The 21,447-nt window shown below is 40.2% G+C and overlaps 1 protein-coding gene across 3 annotated transcripts in view; it reads right to left on the bottom strand.

Annotated features, from left to right (window-relative positions):
* The window catches only part of Dnaaf9 (dynein axonemal assembly factor 9), a 130,493-nt gene that overhangs the window by 53,169 nt on the left and 55,877 nt on the right, over positions 1–21,447 (bottom strand). For 2 of the 3 annotated variants that reach the window (XM_074074429.1, XM_074074431.1), the window contains exons 11-20: positions 16,228–16,309; positions 15,007–15,061; positions 11,383–11,470; positions 10,071–10,147; positions 7,996–8,040; positions 7,432–7,477; positions 3,724–3,835; positions 2,522–2,592; positions 1,571–1,621; positions 894–981 (exon numbers count right to left, since the gene is read on the bottom strand). In XM_074074429.1, coding sequence (XP_073930530.1) covers positions 894–981; positions 1,571–1,621; positions 2,522–2,592; positions 3,724–3,835; positions 7,432–7,477; positions 7,996–8,040; positions 10,071–10,147; positions 11,383–11,470; positions 15,007–15,061; positions 16,228–16,309 — 715 coding nt within the window. The remainder of the gene's footprint in view (positions 1–893; positions 982–1,570; positions 1,622–2,521; positions 2,593–3,723; positions 3,836–7,431; positions 7,478–7,995; positions 8,041–10,070; positions 10,148–11,382; positions 11,471–15,006; positions 15,062–16,227; positions 16,310–21,447) is intronic. The other variant, XM_074074430.1, reaches the window with a different exon arrangement.

Below are 21,447 nucleotides of genomic sequence, written 5' to 3'. Positions count from 1 at the left end.
TTCACAAGTACAGAGACAGGGAGAAGTTTGTTTAGGAGCTGTACTTGACAGATTACACACCTGAGCTTTGTGTACATGGGGTTTAAATGATCTTAATGATGGGATTTGGCATATTTTGAGCCCATAAGATATAGTACTTTGAATGGTTGCCATAATGGGATGAGACCTTTGGGACTAGGTAACTGTATTTTGTATAAGGGAAAAAAGATGTGAATCACAGGGGCCAGAATGCAGACTGGTATGAGATTCAACACAAGTGAGGTTCTTGGTTGTTGAGATGGAGAGGGTCCCAGGACAAAGACTTCTAGAAGGAACTGAGAATAGTTCTCAGATGACAGCCTGCAAGAAAACGAAGGCCTCAGTCCTACAAGCACAGGGAATCAGCAGACCAACAACCTGGATAAACCTGGGAGCAGATTCTTCCCCAAAACCTTGAGATACAAGTCTCACTTGGCTGATCCCTGACTTTGGCTTCATGAGACCTGGATCCAGACAAGTCTGCCTGGACTTCTGATCTGCAGAACTATGAGATGTTAAGTAGGTATTGTTTTAAGCTACAAATGAGTGGTAATTTGTTATACAGCAGTAGAACACTAATCCAGATTTTGTTCAGGTCTACAGATTCTATTTCTAGAAATGTTGCTCTAGCCCATTCTGAGAATAAACCTCAGACACCAACAAGAGGGCCAGGTACAATTCTGGGACCAGCCCTTGTACTTGTAAAAGATAACAAGTTTCCTCATCTACAAAGTGGGTGGATCAAAAGAGAAAAACTGTAAGAAAATACTTCTACACCAACAAGTCTTTTCAAAGAGCAGATATATTATTAATCACAACATCCATACTAGTACCTGCAAAGGGGGACCCAGACACAGTCAAGAACAGCTATTTACCTTCCTCAGGCCAGGGCTGTAGATTACTGGAATAAAGATATGTTCCTTCTCCTCCTGTTAGAAAAGTGCCCAGGAAACACTCGTCCCCCTTTAGAAATAAGATTAACAACAAAAAAAGCAAAAAACAGGCAATGAATACATAATCAAAAGTCCTGCCTTATTCTGTCTGTCTAAAAAGCTGAGTCAGAATCAGATATGCCCAACTTAATCCATGGCCTTTGGCATTGCCTGGCTCTTTGGCATCTTACTGGCATCCCTGAATTGTACTGAGAAAATGAATGTCAAGGTCCTCTCTGAGTCTCGTTACCAGAGCCTGTGATACTTGTTCATGTCCCAGTGGATTTATTTTTTTCTGTAAAAATGGAGTCAGCTTCCCCTTGACCTAAACCCTTGACATCTCATCTCAACATCTAGGCCAATATGGGATCTGCTTTTAATAGTACTGGGAGAACTTCAAAAACTCTGAAAGGTCTAAATGGCAGAAGGAATTCCTTTAATTTTGTCTCCCAAAAGTGGTTCTTTCTAAAGGCTTGCTGGGAAGGGAATATGCAAATAGGAATTGAAGACAAAGAAGTACAGATCCCTTAGTTCAACAGTAAGATGAAATCTTTGAAACTATCTTTATGAATTGCTTATACTTTGAGAATATTAATAATAGGAACAAGAAGGTTGCTTACCTTCACTGCTTGTTGGGCTTTCTCAGACAATTTTACTTCATTATCTTCTACCTATGTCCAAAAGAAATGCAGATTTTCAGTTTACTACTTCAAATATTTCTAAAACTGACTGAAAAGTCCCTCCACCATTTCCAGTGTTCTCGGGCTCTGACACCCTGACAGAGATGGCTACTGGTCATCAGGGCTCAGAGCCCTAGAATACAATCAGCTTGCTCCTGATTGAACTCAGGTTCAATCAATGAGCCAATGATACATGGAGAAGATGTATTAATGTCCATTTACATATCACTTCAGAAAAAAATAATTGTTTAAAGATGAAGGAATGAGAGCACACTAAAATATTTTTCAGAGTGTTCTCATTTAAATATGTTCATGTCAGAGGATGACTTTTTGTTTTCCCTATCCACATCAGTACTATAGAAACAGAATATGAGCAGATTCTAAATAAACTTTTAAATAGACTTTTAGATATCAAACTCGCTTCTATCATACTTTTTATGTCTCAAGTCATCAGAGTGACAGAGCAAGACCCACTGAGGAAAATGAGACTTTTCTACATGTAGAGAGATATTGTGAAAAAATCAGCAGCAACCATTCTAACTAAAGAAGGGAGCCACAGGATCCAATTCTCAAGATCTGTGTGACCTCAGACAGACAAACTGCCACTGGGAGTCTTGGAATGTATTTCTGATTATTATCAACTTCTAAACCTCGGCATTTTCATTTGTAATATGAGGGTGTTCATTTCTTCCTTGCCCAATTAACAGATCACTTAGCTTCTTAATTTAAAAAAAAATTCTAAGACTATGAGAAAGTTAAAGAAATGTGATTCATTCACATAAAGAAAAAGGCTGAGATAAAACTTTCATTCCTGAACAGCAGGCTCCTCCTCAAATGTCCTCCCCACATTCTCCATGTTGGAGTCCACTTTCACCCATGGATGATACTGACCAGCCAGGAGCAGAATCTGGGTATAGTAGCTGTCAGGACTATGTAGCTGGTCTCTGTGGTAACAGTGCCATCTGTTGGAAGACCACAGATACACCAGTTATTCTCAACCACCACAGTCCACCTCATAAACCTACCCAGACAGCAAGCGCCCTTCCCCTTCTCAGGAGTTAGTATAATCTGGTGCCCTCAGAAAATGGAACTTCCTCATCTGGGGACAGGGAGACTAGTAAGCAGATGGAAGGTTTCCCCATGTGATTTATCTGAGTATTTTTCAGGCCAAAACAAACCCATATTTAAATGAAGACTCCTACAAATTAGTCCTTTTCACCTTTACTGTGTTTATGTGTGTGTGTGTGTGTGTGTGTGGGGGGTGATACTGGAGATTAAACCCAGAGCCTCTGCAAGCACTCAACCACTTAAAACTACTGCCCCAGCCTTTTTTTTTTTTTTTTTTTTTTTTTGGTGGTACTGGGGTTTGAACTCAGGGCCTCACACATGCTAGGCAGGTGCTCTACCACTTGAGCCACTCTGCCAGCAAAAGTCCCAAAATCACTTTTGTTGTTTTTTTTTTTGGTGGGACGGGGGTTTGAACTCAGGGCTTCACACTTGCAAAGCAGGTGCTCTACCACTTGAGCTACATCTCCACTCCTCATTTTGTTTTTTATGTTTTCGAGATAGGGTCTCACTAACTTTTCGTGGTCTATCTACCTCCACCTCCTAAGTAGCTGGGAATACTACTTATACTTTTAATTTTTTACCAAGGTAGTACAGATACTAAAACCAAACACCATTATCAAGATCACCCTCTCAGCACTGGATATTATCATCCTTTAAAATTTTTTGGCAACATAATGGCAAAAAAAAGGTTTCAAATTTTTGTTCCAAATTGTTTCATCTTGATTACTATTGAGGCTGAATATCTTTATCCATATAAATATCCCCCTCCTTAATTTTTGTTTTCTATTTCTGTGAACAGCATGGTCATATTTTTTTGTTCATTTTATTATTGGATATCATATATTTTTCTTATTAATGCGTAAGAGCTCTTCATTAACAAGAATATAAACCACTTGCTTATTGTTAAGTGTTCTAATATTTTCATCAATTTATGCAGGGTTTTTTTTTTGCCTTAGTTTATGGTTTATTTTGTCAAAAAAAAAAAAAGTTTCAAGGTTTGCTTCCCAAAGATCACATGTACTTACCTTTTTCTTTAACCAAGATCTGAGATGTCAAAAATGATTCTGAGAAGACCACAGATCCCAAGCACCCTCTTCCTCCCAGCAAGTCAGGAATGTCACAGACAGTCATACAAGCCTGTATCAAGTGAGAAACTAGAGTCAGACCAGTCATCTGTCAAATACCCTCAGGGAGAGATTCTTAGGAAACAGACCACAAAATTCTGTTTAAAACACATGGCAAAAGAATACTGAAGGTCATGAGTTTCTAAGGAAAACTGAAGCTATCCAGAAACATACCTCTGAACTGGAGATGACTTCAGGATCATCCAGGCTTCCCTGCAATTGCTCCTTGATCAGAGACACACTTAGGCTACAAGGATAGTATCTTTATGTTCCTATAAATTCTCTCAAATTCTTATCCCTCTAAGAGGCAACACAGCCTTCATTCTTAACTATGACTGGCTCCCAGCCTTCATTCTTAACTATGACTGGCTCCCAGCCTGTCAGAATTGGAGGTGTTTCCTCTAAGCTCTGTACACTTATAAACTTTATACCCCTACATTATCATACTCTCACCAATTCCTTGTTTGATTTAGGCTTCAGTTCTGAACAAAACTAGAAAGGTAGTCATTTATTTGGCACACAAGTATTCATGGATATATCTGTGTACATGTCAGGCCCTGCAAATGCTCCTTCTAGTCCCCCTTTACTCATGGTTTCACTTACTGTAGTTTCAGTTACTTTTGGTCAACTGTGGCCCAAAAATATTAAATGGGTAATTCCAGAAATAATGCATGAGTTTTAAGTTGTATGCCATTCTGAATATGAGATGAAATCTCACACTCCCATTCTATCTTGCCTGGAACATGAATCATCCCTTTGTCCAGCATATCCGTACTATTAATCGCTTAGTAGCCATTAGGTTATCAGATTGACTGTCATGGTATCACAGTGTTTGCATTCAAATAATTATTTTGTTTTTGAGATAGGGTTTTGATAAAATTGCCTGAGCTGGCCTCATACTTGAAATCCTCCTGCCTCCACCTCCCAAGTAGCTGGGATTACAGGTGTAGTAGCACATGCTGTAGAAACTCTTATTTTACTTAATAATGGTCCCAAAACACAAGAGTAGTGATGCTGGTAACTTTATTACAGTGTATTATGTAAATACTCTATTTTATTATTATTATTGTTAATCTCACTGTGCCTAATCTATAAACTAAACTTTATCATACATTTGTAAATACAGGAAAAAATATAGTATATTTAGGATTCTATACTAGCTGCAGTTTTGGGCATTCACTGGAGGTTCTGGAATGTATCCCCTGTTGATAAGGGGGGACAACTTTACCAAGAAAGCTATTCAAGTTTTTATAGCCAAGACAAATAAAAAATAGAGGCTTTAGTGGCTTGGAAACAAAATTAGAACTCAGAGACAGTTCCTGAATGGCTGGTAAGAAAACCCTAACTTATTATTTAAAAACTAGTGAAAATGGAATAATTTAATAATAAATAATTCTAGATACAGAAGCTGGGCAAGGAGGTACACATCTATAGTCCCAGTTACCCAGGAGTTTGAGGCAGGAAGATCACTTCAGTCCAGGAGTTTAAGAACAGCCTGGGCAATATATCAAGACTCCACCTAAAAAACCTGAAAGACAAACAAAAGAAACATGGAACTTCCCAACACTTGTTGGAAGTGTGTCATCTAGAGCCAGAGTATGACTGTGAAGATCTGGTGAGGAACATGGGATATGAAGTTCAATGAGCCCTCTCAGGTCTGCCCCTCCCTAGTTTGAGCACTGCTAAATGGCGGGTTCAGAGCTTTTGAAGCTAAGCCCATTTTTACACATTCTTGCCTTAGCCTGGGACCCTCATTCCACTCCTCAAGACAGAAGAAAAAAACCTGGGGCTCTTGAAGGAATTGCTAGATCCTCAAATAAAAAAATAAAGAAGACAGAAAAAAAATAAAATAATAAGAAAAAAACACAGCTAGAGCCAAAGGCCTTTATCTGCTAACCTGCCATGATAATAGGATAGACACAAAAGTGACAATTAGGCTTCTATGTTTCAATTAATTTTCCAATTAAGCTTGACAACTGGAAGGTTTATCTAAATCTTCACATGGTATTTTGACCATATGAAGACAAACCTTTCTGGGCTATGTGGTCCCTGGTAAATGACAATGAGAATCTTTTGGTTCCCAGATGAATCAAGGATATAGATCCTGTGGGTTCCTGATCCTTCACATTCATATTTAGCCAATGGTGTTAAGGAAGAGGTCAGAGAAGAAAGCAAAGAATATATACAACATTTGTTGGATAATTGCCATGTACTTCCCAACATGTGGCATGGGAAAAGAAAAAAATATAACAGGGCGACTGTCTTTACAAAACGTATCATAATTGAAAAGAGCTTACAGAAAAGTCATCAGATGACATGTTGGTACAGAATTACTCCCTAATTTGTGTAGTACAAACTGCAAATCCTGTAAGAATTCAGTACTTATATGGAGAAATCAATAGGGAAGGCCTCAAGGAGGTGACCAAAACTACATCTCTGCCTGAATGGGGAAGACAGGATTTACACAGCAAGTATCAAATTCCTTCTTATTTCATTAGCTGCTACTACTGAATGCATACTTTTTTTGAGACAGGGTCCTCCTATGATGACTGGGTGGGCTTAAACTCCTGGACTCAAACAATCTTCCTGCCTCATCCTCACAAGTAGCTGTAACCTTATTTGGCACTGCACCTGGCTTTGAATACACACTTTACAACAGTATGACTCCTGGACTCCTGATTACTCCTAATTTGGAAGTGTGCAGTGCATCTTCCAATGCCCTGCACAAGAGTCTAATGAAAGAAGTCAGGGGTTTGGAGTTTAGCAGAGAGATAAGTATTATTACCTAAATATCAGAGAACACTTCCCAAAATAAAAGTCTAAATTAGTTCTGAAAGAACATTAACACAAAAAATGCCGACAGATAGAAACCACATACAATTATAAAACATTAATGACTTACAACCTTAAAAAAAAAAAAGCTATCCTTGTGCTATTCTCTGTAGATAGATAACATTACTGACAGGAACTCTGAGCTGATTTCCACTGACACAGTGATGGGGATGCATTTGATAGTTGAGCTATCAAATGGTAATTTAATTGCCCAAGACCAAAGTTTGCTGGAATTAAGGCACACACACATGACAACCAGGGTCTTAGCTGGATCTTCATCATTTTCTCATGCATTGCTTGCCAACCCTCTTCACATCACAGTATGCTGGGGTAAATGGAGCCCTCATCTTGTGGCTGCAAGTGACCTACAAACTGTGGGACCCCCAGGTCATGCCATCTTGCCCTAAGGACCAATACCTGATTATGTCTCTAAACCCCTCTGCCCATCAATGAGGGCCCAACACATAGGGTGGAAAGTTCTACTCTGTTTACCCCACTTCACTAGAGTCACAGGCCTATGTAGATTGTTGTTTATTTAATTAATGAATTTTCCCAAGTTGCTGTAACGGGCATCAATACAGATCTTGAAATACACAGAAACGACTGAAAATGTATTGGTCTGTTGATCAAGGCAGGCTTGTCTTCAACTCAGATTTTCACAAAAGGTCAGCACAATCTCAGCTCCTCGGAGCTCCTCTGCCTACTCCCACCTTCACCCCTTGCAGATATCCCTCTACAGACCATTCCCAGTCAGCTGATTCATAGAGTTCTGCTTACCGTTTTCACAAAGAATAAGCTATCTTCACTGTCCAGAGGCACAATTCTAGAAGAAAAAAGAGATGAGAGAAAGTGAGACATACTAAAGAATTTTTAACTGTACTGAAATTTACAATATACTCTTTATTTAATGTGGCAACTACAACTCATAGACTCAGACCTCTCTCAGGGATTTTCAAAACTCTGGGTTGCATGTATGTAGAATTAATACAAGGGTCACTGGAGTGAATTATGCCTTGATTCCTGCCCCTCAGCCTTCTGTTGGAAGAACTCAGGGTAGAGGGGCTCAGCTGAGCACAGCCTGCCCAAGCCAAAGTCTGGAGTGACCTTTGTGGAGATGGAACTATGAGATCAGCTACAAAACAGTTTCTCTTTGTTCTCCCTTTTTTTTTCCCCAAGACAGGTTTTTGTTATGTAGCCCAGGCAAGCCTTGACTCATGATCTTCCTGCATCAGCCTCCTGAGTGAGGAGAACATAGATGCACCACCACATTCAGCTAACATCTCCTCTTTTTATGCTCCTTAACTTGCCCCATGTGAGGAGGTACCACAACCATACACTTACCTTCCCTGATTATTCACAGCATGTATATGAAAAGCCACCTTGGAGCTGTAGACCAAAAAAGAAAACAAAACTAAAGTCAATCTTCTCTTACTTACTATTGGATTGGTATTCTACCATACACTTGCTTCTGTAGCAGGCCTACCTTGGACTCTCAAGCCACTGAACAAGGTGTCATCCTTGCTTTATATAGATTTACTTTAACAATTTTAGATACCTTTCCCAGGATCCCATGCCATCAGCAGGTGTGGAACTAGGTCTGATTCCAGTCACAGTTCTGCCTCTGTGTCCTCAGGGCTCCCTTGACTCTGGCTCAGAGCAGGGGAGAATGCTCGAGTGGCCCTCTACTGACTCAAGACCTCCCGCCTTACAGCCTCTACGGACTGCCCTAATCTGTTTTCTCTTCACAACATTTGGGTCAAGCTGCCAGCTCTGCTCTTACACAAGCTGAGAGCTTGTACCTGATATTCATAGTCAACTACTGTGGAGCCACGGCAGGGTCAGGCTAAGGAATAACCAGAAAATCCTTTTGGCTTACTCTTTTTGTATAAGAAAGTTTTTAGCCTGCATAAGCTTAATTTTGTGTCTTAACAAGTACTAGTTAGTAATGCACTAACTTCCCCTTTACATTCATGGCTCCCAACTCCTTCCCCTCTCAGGAGAAGATCTGCTAATGTGATACAGTTAGGGTCCGCAGTGAAGTGGATCCTTGGGGAGGAAATGGAGTGGAATTCCAGGTGGAATTCCGATTGCTCAGAGGATTCTCCTTGTGCCTTTCTTCAACTAGGGTGGTACATTTAGGCCTAGGAAGCTTTGTGATTGAGAAGTGGCCTGGGCCAGAGATGGAGGAAGAAGAGCAGCAAAAGGACTATGTCAGCCATGTTGATGGTAATAGAGAAGATCTCACTACAACAGAAACCAAGACCCTCATTCCTGATCACTCTACAAAGTGGGCAGTTCAGGAGACAGATACAGATCTCTCTCAATCTCTCTCTTGGGCTGTCTCTCCTCTCTCAACTCTACCACTTGAGCCATTCCTAGTTCAAAAGCTCCTGATCTTGCCTAAAGTCACATAGCAGGAAAGTGGAAGAGCTTTCTCAAACTAAGGCCTGCCAACAACAGACAGTGCAAGGTAGCACAAGGCCTTGTGGGAAAAGGCTTCCTCTATCTCTCATGGCCAGAAGAGTAAGATCCAGAAGACCCAGGGAAAAGGAGACCTGAAGCAAGATTAAAAAAAACAAAAAACAAAAAACAAAAAAACCCTTGCACCACAGAGTTCTGCCTCCTTACTCTATTCCTGGAGTTGCAGCAAGAGAACAAAATTCTTATTGTTAGATCAACTGATTGACATCATCTAACAAATGCTCATTCTCACTACCCAGGGCTGTAGATGTAAGAAAATGTGGGACAAGGTGTGGAGACAACATAGAGAACACCTTAGAAGTATTCTTAAATAAGCTCCCCACTACAGGTCTTTCATATCCCCTGCATAAAAGTGCACAAAAATGGGCCTCCTGTGAGATTGGGGGAGGAGGGGTATATATGGACTGGGCTCATGAAAATTTAGTTATGGAGAAAGACTACACAGAGGTGCAAAGGTATGTGCAAGAAGACATGATGGGAATATAGCAAGAAGCCAGATTTTCAGAACATCTATACCCCAAGCTCAGGGTCTCTATCATCTGAGAGGTAGGTGAGACCCAAGGCAAGTCTCTTCTAAACAGTGACTATCTTCATGTGCCCATGTCCTCTTCTGCTAATAAGCCTACCTCTCAGGTCCCCTGCTTTACCTTTTTAACTTTGGAACCTGGCCTGTTAGGGATCACATGGTTCTGGTATGAATCTGCCTCACATTTTCCCTTAGAACATGTATGTGACTCTTCCTCATATAATTCCTCCATGTTTGGCTCCTTGGCTTCTCAAATAAAGGTCTGATCAGGAATGATTCTCCTTCACATATCCCATTATTTTACTGGAACATTTCTCAAAGTGGAATTGGAATGTAAATTATAAAGGATAAGAAATTCTTTAAAAAAGCAAACAAAAAATCTTTATAAAAAGTATCAGCCATTGCTTACCGTAGGGCTGCCTTAAACTTAACCAACTCAAAGGAATCTAGCCAAGATCCCAGGGTCTGTTCTGCAATCTCCTTGGCCTATAAAAGCAGTAACAAAATAGACAATTAGCTTTCACGCAGCAAAAAGTGCCACATATCACTGATAGGAAGGGCGCTTCTAACAGTTGGCTAGTGCCCTTCCTTTCTACGTGACTACTTTGTACACATCGGGAGATTAAAGTGAAAATATCAGATTAAGGGAAACAGGTGCCTGCTTTCTTCAGGCTGGGTTCACAGGAAAAAACTACATTTAGACAGGTGGGCACTGGTACCTATCTGCTGGAGAGATGTAAGCAGCTGGAGTGATGCCAGCAGTATGTGAGGTCTAGGAAAGTCCTTTTACCTCTCCTTTCCCCTGGATCTGGGGGAGGAACCACTGACCTCAGTTTCTGCCAGATGCTAAGAATGTTCAAATAGCTAGAGTTACAATCAGTAAGAAAACAAAGATGTGAGAAGTGATACTGAAGGACATCCCATGGCTTTGCATGGGCCTTTTACTGAGTTAGCAGCAAGATTCAATTCAGTGAGAAGGGGGATGGCAAGGAGCTGGTGTCTACGGCTAAGGTCTCTCTGATATCTACATCATACACAACCTTTCCAATGTCAACTGGCTTCCTTCAGGAAAGGTCCTATTGGCATTGGGAGGCATCAAGCCGACTCTTCTCATCTCCTTACTGGGTCAGATTTAGGAATCCAACTCAGCAGGGCAGGTTAACCGCAAAACAGCAAGGAAGAAAATGGTCAGAGAGCAACAACATGCATGATTGTCTAGGAAAGGCAAGTAAGATTTCCTAGTCTGTAGTTGATTTTTTAAAACATTGAATTATAAGAAACCAAACTATGTAGCTCAAAACAGACTTACCTAAGTTTATTAAAATTCACAGTGGAGTATATGTATTTTTCTTAAGCATCTAAAAGCTTTTTTTTTTTTTTTGTGGTACTGGGGTTTGAACTCAGGCTTTGAGCTTGCTAGGCAGGCGCTCTACCACTTGAGACACTCCTCCAGCCCTTCTAAAAGCATTTTGTTTAAATTATTAATAAGACAATGACTTTTAACAGAACCAGATGTCTGAAAGACATGCCGATTAGTTGTAACTCATAAAACAATAGCAGCATGATCATAGGCAACAGAAGCTCAGCTGCCTATGGTGCAACAGAGGCCCAAGCTCACACTAAAGTGAGTACAGTAAGATGTCTAAAGAAAAAAACAAATGGATAGGATGCTTTACATTAAAATAATGACTACAGAAAGAGAAATGTGGTATTAAAATTACCTTTGTTAGACTGGTAGTTTTAGTGTAACATGCAATGCCAGCCAAAACAGCCTCAATAACAGCAGCATATATCTGGGACAAGAGCCTACTTTAAAAACAAAAAATAATGATTAAGAATATTATCACAAGGTCTCATCAAGAAAGCTGCATGCACATAAATGATAGTACCCAGAATGAAAAAAGTACAAAAGCAGAACTCGTTGAAAAAAAGCAACTCTAAACCTTATAAAAGTCCTATCCTTATAAAAGTCCTATCCTATGCCTGTTTTATACTTTGCTCTTGTTAAATAATCTTTTAAAAAAAGGAAAAAAAAGTCAGTTCCTCTGAGTTCAAAAAAACAAATCCTCCATTTTCATGACTAAACAGAAAAAACCAGTAGGCTCCCAGAGCCCTCCATAAGCAGGAAAACTACCTAGAGACCAAGAATCCATCCCTTCACTGTACTGATGTAGACTTGCAGCTTTACTAGGGATGAGCCACACTACACCTCCATTGTCCTCTCCTCACCAGACCTGGTAGCTATGGGAGTAGCAGGAGCCTGGGCGTGGGGACCAGGCCGGAGAGAATGCTGAGAAGCTGGATTCAATTAAATTCAGATTAAACAGCTGCAGGCTGCTCTCCAAGCAGCTTGCCTGACCTAAAGAACAGAGAATTTTTCTGAGGGGATCTCTCATCTTCCTCCCAGATTTTGCTCTTTCTTTCTCATTTTTTATTCCCAAAGTCATTATAAAAAAGATTTTCTTCTTTGAAGCCAAGCTGGGACTTCTGCGAAGGTCTCCAGAAAATTCAAGTCTGGTCTCTTTAAGGGAAGAGTTTCTGAGCCTTGGCGCTGCGGGCTAGATAATTCTTTGTTGTAGATCTGTCTGTCCTGTGCATTGTAGGATATTTAGAAGCATCGTTCACCTCTACTCACTAGACATGAGTAACATCCTCCACATGTGGTAACTAAAAATGTCTCCAGACACTATGAAATATGCCCTGGGCTGGGAAGGTAGAAGCAGAATGGCAGAATTACCCTTGGTCAAGAACCACTGCTTTAGGGAGACTTTTTTCAATCATGATACTGCAATTATAATTATAGAGAGAAGGGGCTCATCTATGAGATCCTGAAAGGCAAGGGAGCTTCCTGGCAAACAACTGACAAGACCTCACAAAGAATGTCTATTTTTAAACCTGTGAGACACCCTCTCTCATTTTTTTTTTTTTGGTTGTACTGGGGTTTGAACTCAGGGATTCATGCTTGCAAAACAGGCACTCTACTGCTTGAGCCACCGATCTGTTTTGCTCTGGTTATTTTGAAGATGGGGGTCTCTCCAACTAAATTTGCCTGGGTTGGCCTTGAACCAAGATCCTTCCAATCTCAGCCGCCCAATAATCCCAAGATTACAGGTGTGAGTCACCAGTGCCCAGTGTATGAGACTCTTGTAAGGTAAAAGTATTTGAAAGTAGAAAGAAATAGAGAAATAATCTGGTCTAATCCTTTCATTTTACAGAAGCAAGCAAGCACAGCTTCTGGATGGGTAGTAAGTTATCTAAGATCACAGAGACTTATGGCACACCAGATCTTAGGCCTATTCATAGCCTGGTGCCTTTCCACTGTGCCACAATATACTGCTGTCACCTTCACTTCCTCCTTGGCTCCTGTACTACACCTCCATTTTGTAGACAAGAAATTTGAGTTGGGATGAAGAAGAAAAAAGGAGAGAGTTCATATAATAAAATGACAGCTCCATGGATCAATACATCCTGAAGGTTGTTGGCTAGACCAGGTCAGCCTAGAAGGGGCCTAAAAGAGACACTGCCAATGAGCTGGTAAGACCAGAAGAATCCTCCACACCATGACACTACAGTGAAGTTTTATAAAAGCTAATTCCAAAATATGTAAGGGTATGTCCTCTCCAGTTTGATTCAAATATCACTCATTTCAATATTGGTCAGTCTCCCCATTACTTGGCTTTTTCCTATACAAATCCTTAGACAAGAGCTCAATACACAATCCAGTATCTAGCTATTGACCAACAAACTGGGTGCTGGTGCTACCTTCACTAGGACCCTACAAAGTCCAAGTTGTACCAGCACTGTGATTTGGCAAATCTCCTGATGGTGGCCCAACAAACCCCTGATGCAGGTACCAAACGATGAAATGTCAAAGGATCCAGAATGAGGATCCTAGGCAGTGGCTAAGCATGCTGACATGGAAGCACGAGGAGGCAAAAAGCAAGACTACACCCATTAAAATAAAAGAAAATGGTTGACTTGCTGCTAAAGTAAAGGAAACCTGAAAAAAAAAACCTATATACACATCATGATTACGGTAAAACCTAAATGCATAATCTTCCCAAAAGCTCAGAAAAATATACTGTACATAAGCTACTAATGGACAGTGCCAGAGAGGAAGATTATGGCTGATCTTTATCTTCCTCTCTCGATTTCCTATTTTCTCTGGTATAATTATATTACTGTATTTCCCAGTACAGCTTTATGTGCCTTACCCTAAATATTCTGATTGAGTAGTCCTGGGACTGGGCTGAGGAAAACACACACACACACACACACACACACACACTCTCTCTCTCTCTCTCTCTCTCTCTCTCTCTCTCTCTCACATATTTCTTTTTTTGTCCCTAAAGAAAGGCAGACTGCCATGCACAGTGCCTCATTTGGAATCACAGGAACTTGGACGACCCACGTTCTACAAATGGACCTTGAGAGCTTATCTGGAGGTTTAGCAAGGGAGCATAATTACTTGTGTATTCTTGACTGAAGAACAGTCCTCCTCTATTGGGGAAGGTCATTTTCTTTGATGGAGTGCACAGCTTTAGGAAGCATGGGAGGAATGAACATGGGGCAGTGAGGAAAGAAGGGGACATCCACTTAGCTAGGCAGAGCAGGCAAATTAACCCTGACAATCAATGGGGTGACAGATGCAAAAGCCAGGTCACCTTTACATCTAGGAAACTACATTTTGAAGGGCTCCTTAGATAATTCTTTGTGGGTTTGTCCCTGCTGGCCTTCGGAAAGCACTGGTCTAGACACACCAGTTTATTTATTTAGTTTAATTAGGTAATAGCACTCTTACTATGTTTGTTCTGAAGGAGGATGCTTTCTGGAATTGCATAGTTTCCGCATTACTGAGTTTATTTCAGTCTGTGGTTTCCTGCTGTATGTAAAGAAAGGGAAGTCAACACTAGGCAGGACCTTTCTAAAGTTATACACCACAGCTCTGTTCCACAAGCCTGAGTGTTAAATCCAGACCACATGGGATTTCACACAGATCCTTCCAATGGATTTTTAAATGTTTTGTTTTTGGGAAAGTCCCTAATAAAAATAATGCACTATGCAAAACATGGAGGGGAGTTATATCATATAAATGCATGAGTGTGCAAATAGAAAGTCTGTGAGTTTCAGAGAGAGGAGCAGATGACAAACCTGGCACAGTCCTCTAGCTTACATTTCAAGCTGAGAAACAGGCACTGGGGCCTTCTATGAAACTAGATAGTAATGTCCACCCATAACCAAATGTTATAACCACTGCTGAGCTGAATACGAATGAAACAGGACAACTACAACTGAGAAACACAACTTTGAGAAAAGGAAAAAATAATATAAATATAAAGACTTACATTTGTTCAGTTTTCTCGGGCAGCTTGTCATTCTTGGGCAGCTTGTGATCATCACCTGTGAAAAAGCACATGTATTAAGAATGTGACAAGAGAACTGGCAGTGTGATTCAAGTGGTAGAGCACCTGCTTTTGCAAGCACAAAATCCTGAGTTCAAATACCAGCCTCTCGCGCCCCCCACCCCAAAAAACTCACAAAGAATGTGAGAAGAGCATAGGATATGTTCACAAGTAGACTAGAAGCGCTTAATTTAATTTGAAAGTATAGTCCCACTTTTTTTTTGGGGGGGGGGAGGTAATGGGGTTTGAACTCAGGCTCTCATACTTGCTAGGCAGGTGCTGTACCCCTTGAGCCACTCCTCCAGCCCTGTTTTATGTTGAGTATTTTCGAGATAGTCTCGAGAACTTTTCACCTGGGCTGGCCCCAAACCTCTCCTGACCTCTGGCTCCCAAATAGCTAGGATTACAGGCCTCAGCCACCAGTGCCTGGCTACAATTTCCACTTTTACAACCTACTGAGCACCACCGCTAAACAGAGAAGATGAGCAGAATCTTAGGCTCTGGAATATTTTTACCTGTATTTTAATTTTTTAAACTTTGAGTTGTCAGTAAGCAGGCTCAGTTTTGTCTCTTTATTTCCTTAATTACCTGACCCAAGTCATACTTCTTTCCAGAGTTTCCTGGCTTATTTAACAACACTCAAAAGAAAATCTGGCTTCTGATGTACTTCCTTCTGGGTAGCAATGCTGAGATCCACAACCCTTCTAACAGTTTACCGTGTCTCTTTTTATTCCTGCAGCTTCTGGGTAGTCCATTAGTCTAGCTTTTCTGGATGGTGCTACAGCAAGTTCCCAGCAACCATGTGCCTTTTATCATGGCCTTCACACTTTCCTCACAAGAACAGTTGGGTAAAGACCTGACAGAGTCATACACATTCCTGCTATAGCCCATACCTCCTACTATCTCGAAATAGGTCTTACTCATCTTGGCCTTTCCTCTGATTCTGAGCATAGGGCCTCTAAACTATAGGTTGAACCAATGGGTTTTCTCCTGAAATAAGTTCTGTGAGTAACATGTTTGAGACATCAACTCTTCAGCTGCCATCAGGGAGGGAGGTGAGGCCCACAAACAGTATCATGAGCTTCCTAAGTAGCAAATCATACATTAACATCTCATTCATGGGAGAAACCATGCATTAGATAAGTTGGTAAGATAGTGATTTACCCAAGTAAGGAACATGAGTAGATCCAAAAAAGTATGTTCTTGAACATGCCAGAGGTCCTTTTGGTGAGACACACTGTGCTACCTGGATGTTAGAAAAAAAATTATAAATAAATTTTAAAAAGGATCAGACTAAGGCATGTACTGCTAGAGAAACAAAAGGCATACAGTTAATGGAAGTACACTTTATTTCACCAAAACTGATTTATTTTTTAAAGACATAGGCGAAAACAGCACCTTTAATTTGTTTTTTCCAAAGGCATCTTTTGTTTGTGTTTGTGTCGTCCCCCCTCCCCCAAAAAAATCCTGGATATAATGTGTGGTTGCTGTTGGATACTCAAATTAGCCCAGGATGCTAATGAATTTACAACTCAGAAGGAAAAAATAGGCAGTGTGTTTAGGTTTTGATTGATTGCCAATAATATTCAATTCAGAGCTTTTACAGTAAAGACCTTGGCCCACATGACAGACAAAGGTGTGGGGCAGCTAAAAATTTAAGAAACCAGGTCTTCACCTTCATTTGGATTTCACCTCTGTACATAAGCTCTTACAGAAGAGAAAATGAGTTCCTCTAGATTTTTAAAAATTTTATTCTTCTTCCCTGTTAAGTGGTTCTTTTATATAAAGATATAAATGGTGTCCAACATAAGAGATGTCCAACTTCCTAAAGGTTCCTAGGATAGCAGGAACAAAATGTAAGCATGCTACCATGAGCACTACAGGAATGAAAATTAGTACACTATGTTAAAAATAGCTAAGTGTTCACAATTATTCATTCATTCCTTCTGTTTTACTTCATTTGAGGAAGTCACACCAGAATACCTGGCATTTTTCTGTAACATTGTAAATCCAAGTTACAGACATGACTTTAATTAATCTACACCTCACTGTGGTGAATATGAACAATATTGTGATGAAACTGAATGAAAACTCATATACATGTTCCTAGTTGTTGGCTAATATATTTAGTTCAGGGGTATTTTCTTAACTAAAACAAATTTTCCAAATTTTCCCTTACTAAAGGTTTCTTTTTCAAAGTGCCATTTGTTTTAAACCTGCTTGCTTAGGTCAAGTCACAAATCTGGATCAGCACTGATTAACATGAAATTTGTTGACATTTATTTAAAAAAATAATTGGTACAAGAGAATTTCACATATAAAAATGCTTAAATTATCTGGCATTATCTTTTTTTCTTTTTTTGCCCTATAGCATGATCCTTGAACTCATAACCCTTCTGCCTCAGCTTCCCAAGTGCTGGAATTACAGGCATGTTATACCATGCCTGGCTGGCACTAGTTAATTTATCAATTGTCCATAATGAGTATGTTACACTGGAATAGAGCTGCTTTTTCTCTCATTGTTTTTTCTATTTATATTTCAGTTTGGAAGGTTTTGTTTTGGGTTTTTTTTTTTTGGTGGTACTGGGGTTTGAACTCAGGGCCTCATGCTTGCTAAGGAGGCTCTCTACCACTTGAGTCCCTCGGCTAGCAGTTTGGGGTTTTTTTGTGTTTTGTTTTGTTTGTTTTCAAGTAAGATTAAGGTTTGAACTCAGGGCTTTGTGCTTGCAAAGCAGGTGCTCTATGCTTGAGCCATGCCCCCAGTCCATTTTGCTCTGGCTATTTTAGAGATAGGGTCTCATGAACTATTTGCTGGGCTGGCCTCAAACTGTGATCCTCCAGATCTCAGCCTCCCAAGTAGCTTAGTTTCCAGATGTGAACCACGGGTGCCCAGCAGTTTGAGAGGTTTATATTGTCCTAACTTTAAGGTCATTGTTTATTTCTCAGATAAGTCTTATTTGCTGATAAACCCATCAAAGGCATTTTTCATTTCTGTTACAATGTTTTTGACCTCCAGCATTTCCTTTTGAATCTTTCTCAAGAGTTTCCATTTTCCTGCTTACATTATCCATTTATTCCTACATGTTACCTACTTTTTTCATTAGCTTCCTTAACATCTTAATCATAGTTATTTAAAATTTTCTCTCTGGGGCTGGGTATACAGTTCAATGGTAAAGCACTTGCCCAGCATTTTCAGCACTGAAAAAAAATTAAAACAAATTCTGTCAGAAAATTATGACTCCTATTGAAGTCTAATTGTGATGGTTGCACTGTCTCTTTTTTTTTTTTCAGAATTAAGATTAAATACTAATTCGTACAGTATCTTTTCACACAATGGTTTTTTGTTGTTGTTGTTGTTTGAGGTACTGGGGTTTAAACTCAGTGCCTCACACATGGTAGGCAGGCACTCCACCACTTAAGCCACTCTGCCAACCCTTTTTTATGTTGGGTATTTTTGAGATAAGGTCTCTCAAACTATTTGCCTGGGCTAGCTCCGAACCACAATCCTCCTGCTCTCTGCCTCCTGAGTAGCTAGGATTACAGGCATGAACCACCAGCCCTTGGCACAATGTTTTTTCTTGCCTTTTAGCGTGTTCTAAAACTTTCTGTTGAAAACCAGATATGAAATATCAGGTAATAGGAACTGAGGTAAATGGACTTTTAATATTAAATTTTGTGTTAATCTGGCTGGGTTGTTGGGTTGTTTAATGTTTTCTGTAGCTGTAAGTACCAGGAGTGTTCATATTCATATTCCTGCAGTGTTCTTGCATTCATCTCTCTTTTTGTCTTTTGAGTTTCCCTAGGAATTCTTCCTTATTTGGTTATGTCTTGTGGCTCTTCAGTAGTGATCACCAGCAACTGCACTACAGACCAGCTGGGGTGGTACCAAGGTAATTGGTGAGGGAAAACTTTCTACAATGTTATGATTACATCTCAATATTTTACTGGACCTGTATCTCTGGACTGTGATCTTCACAGGAGTTTCTTAGCTTAGTTCTTCCTCTACCTCCCCTAGTTGAAGAAACAGGAGGGCTAGAGTATAACAGTTAAGGGAATGCTCTTCTTCCAAATGCAATAGGGCTTGGGTAAAATCTTTCATCCTCAAGAGAATGTCTTTGCTATCAAGGTCTTTGTTTCTATCTTTCCCATATTTAAAATGGTTACTCATCCTCCTCTGCCAGTGTCATGAGGGAATTTTTCTTGACTCTTCACCATGAGAACCTGCTGGGGTTCTGAAAGTAAAACCCATGAAAATGTGGAGATCCCCTTTAGGACTGTGCCTTCTAGGAGTCTCTTATTCCCACACTAGTCAACATTCATCCCTGAGAATTTCATCACAATTACCATTAAAGTGGTCCCACCAATTTTTTAATTCCAGTGGCTTCTGCTTCAAGTAAGCAGATACTGGCTGTAACTCTATGGCTTCACTTGCCTCTCCAGATTTCAAAGTAGCAGTTTGCATTGAGATCTTAGTTCTCTAATGGATCCAAAAAAAGGTATTTGATTTTCAATTATTTGACTTTTTACTTGAAATTTTACACTTTACATGTCAGAACAGGAATAAAGTTTACTCTGAATCTTTCTTAAATCTTGTGCTTTAGAAGGCCTCTCCAACCTGCCTCAGTGAGACAGCAGGAGGAGCTGCCACCTCATTACTGCCAGTCAGGGGTAGAAGTCCATGTTCTCTACTCAGCTGCTATTGATACCTCTTGTATGTGTATGGATGAGGTGGTGGCAGTGGGAGTTCAGATTCCTCAGTATGCCTTAGTTGATACAATCCGGGTTTGGAGGGTGACAAATATTATGGGTAAGGAGACGGCCTTTAACTGCTCAGTGGTATTGACAGTCATGATTCTCTACTGACCTCCTACAATCCTGCCCCAAGGAGAGGTCCCTCTCCTTGGGTGGGTGTTGTGTAAGGTTAGTACACATACTTGGCCTTTTCTGACACTATCCCAAGAATTGGGATGAAGTGGTACTTCATTACAGTCTTGCAAGGGAGGATGACTAGGCTCTTCATTCAGCCTTTGCAGGCAGGGGTAGGGATAGACATACAGTTTTTCTGTGGCATTTGGGTAGAGAAGTTGTTGTCTGAAAGTTTTCTGTCTCATTAGTCTGTGCTTTTTCTGATCCTCTGAACATCTCTGGATATTCTCCAGTATCCAGTCTGGGTAAAAGGGAAAAAGAAAACTTAAAGAACTCACTACCATCTTATTGCTTTGGTCATGTGGTCTTTAGCCAATGTGCCTCCTTCTCTTCACTTTTCAGAGTCTTCATGTACTTGTTTTATATGAAATATCCAGGGTTTTTAGTAGTACTTAGTGGGGAAGTAGGGAAGTAGGTGGATAGTGGTCCAGACCAGCTGGGTCATAAATGCAAGATCCTATTTGAAAAATAACTAAAGCAAAAAGAGCTGAGGACCTGACTCAAATGGTAGAACATCTGCCTAGCAAGCTCAGGGCCCTGGATTCAAACCCCAGCACTAAAAACAAAAACAAACAAACAAACAAAAAACCAGTATCTACCACCCTAGTTTTCCTGATTGTCAAGAACATTTTGAAAATACTTAAAATTCCAGTAAAATAGCATAGACTTTTACAATTAAGAGTCCCATATTCAGGCCTAAAGTTTTCTTTTAAAAGAAGGTAATGTCTGGGTGCCGGTGGCTAACGCGTGTAACCTTAGCTACTCAGGAAGCAGAGATCAGGAGGATCGCAGTTCGAAGCCAGCCCCGGGCAATTAATTCCATGAGCCCCTATCTCAAAAATACCTAACATAAAAAAGGGCTGGTACAGTGGCTCAAGGTGTAGGCCCTGAGTTCAAGCCCCAGTACTGCAAAAAAAAGGTCTTTGAAGCACGATTTAAAAAAAAAAGAGGTAATGAAACAAAACACCATTAAATACAAAACTTTCCCCTACACACTCAATAAAACAATGATCATCAAGGTTTAAATGTAACAATTGGAACATAACAAACTTAGGCTTAGAATGACTATTTTCAAATGAATTTGAATTTTTTTCTTTTGGCAATTCTGGGGGATTGAATTCATGATAAGTAAAGCTTTACCACTTAAGCCATGTCCCCTAGTCCTTTTCTTTTAGTTTCTTTTTCAGATAGTGTCTCTCAAGCTAACTTTGCCCAGGCTGGTCTTAAACTGTGATCTTCTGACTCTGCCTCCTGAGTAGCTAGGACCATAGGTGTATACCACCACATCTACGGAGTGCTTGCTTTTGAGATTGGGTCTTGCTAACTTTGTCTGGGCTAGTCTCAAACCACAATCCTCCTGGTCTCCCTTAATTTGAAATTTTCTTTTTCTTTCTTTTGTGAGCCTGGGGTTTGAACTCAAGGCTTTGAACTTTCAAAGTAGGTGCTCAGGTGCTCTAT

Source organism: Castor canadensis, chromosome 5, assembly GCF_047511655.1.
Source record: "Castor canadensis chromosome 5, mCasCan1.hap1v2, whole genome shotgun sequence".
Taxonomy (NCBI): domain Eukaryota; kingdom Metazoa; phylum Chordata; class Mammalia; order Rodentia; family Castoridae; genus Castor; species Castor canadensis.
This window is presented reverse-complemented; position numbering and strand designations above follow the sequence as displayed.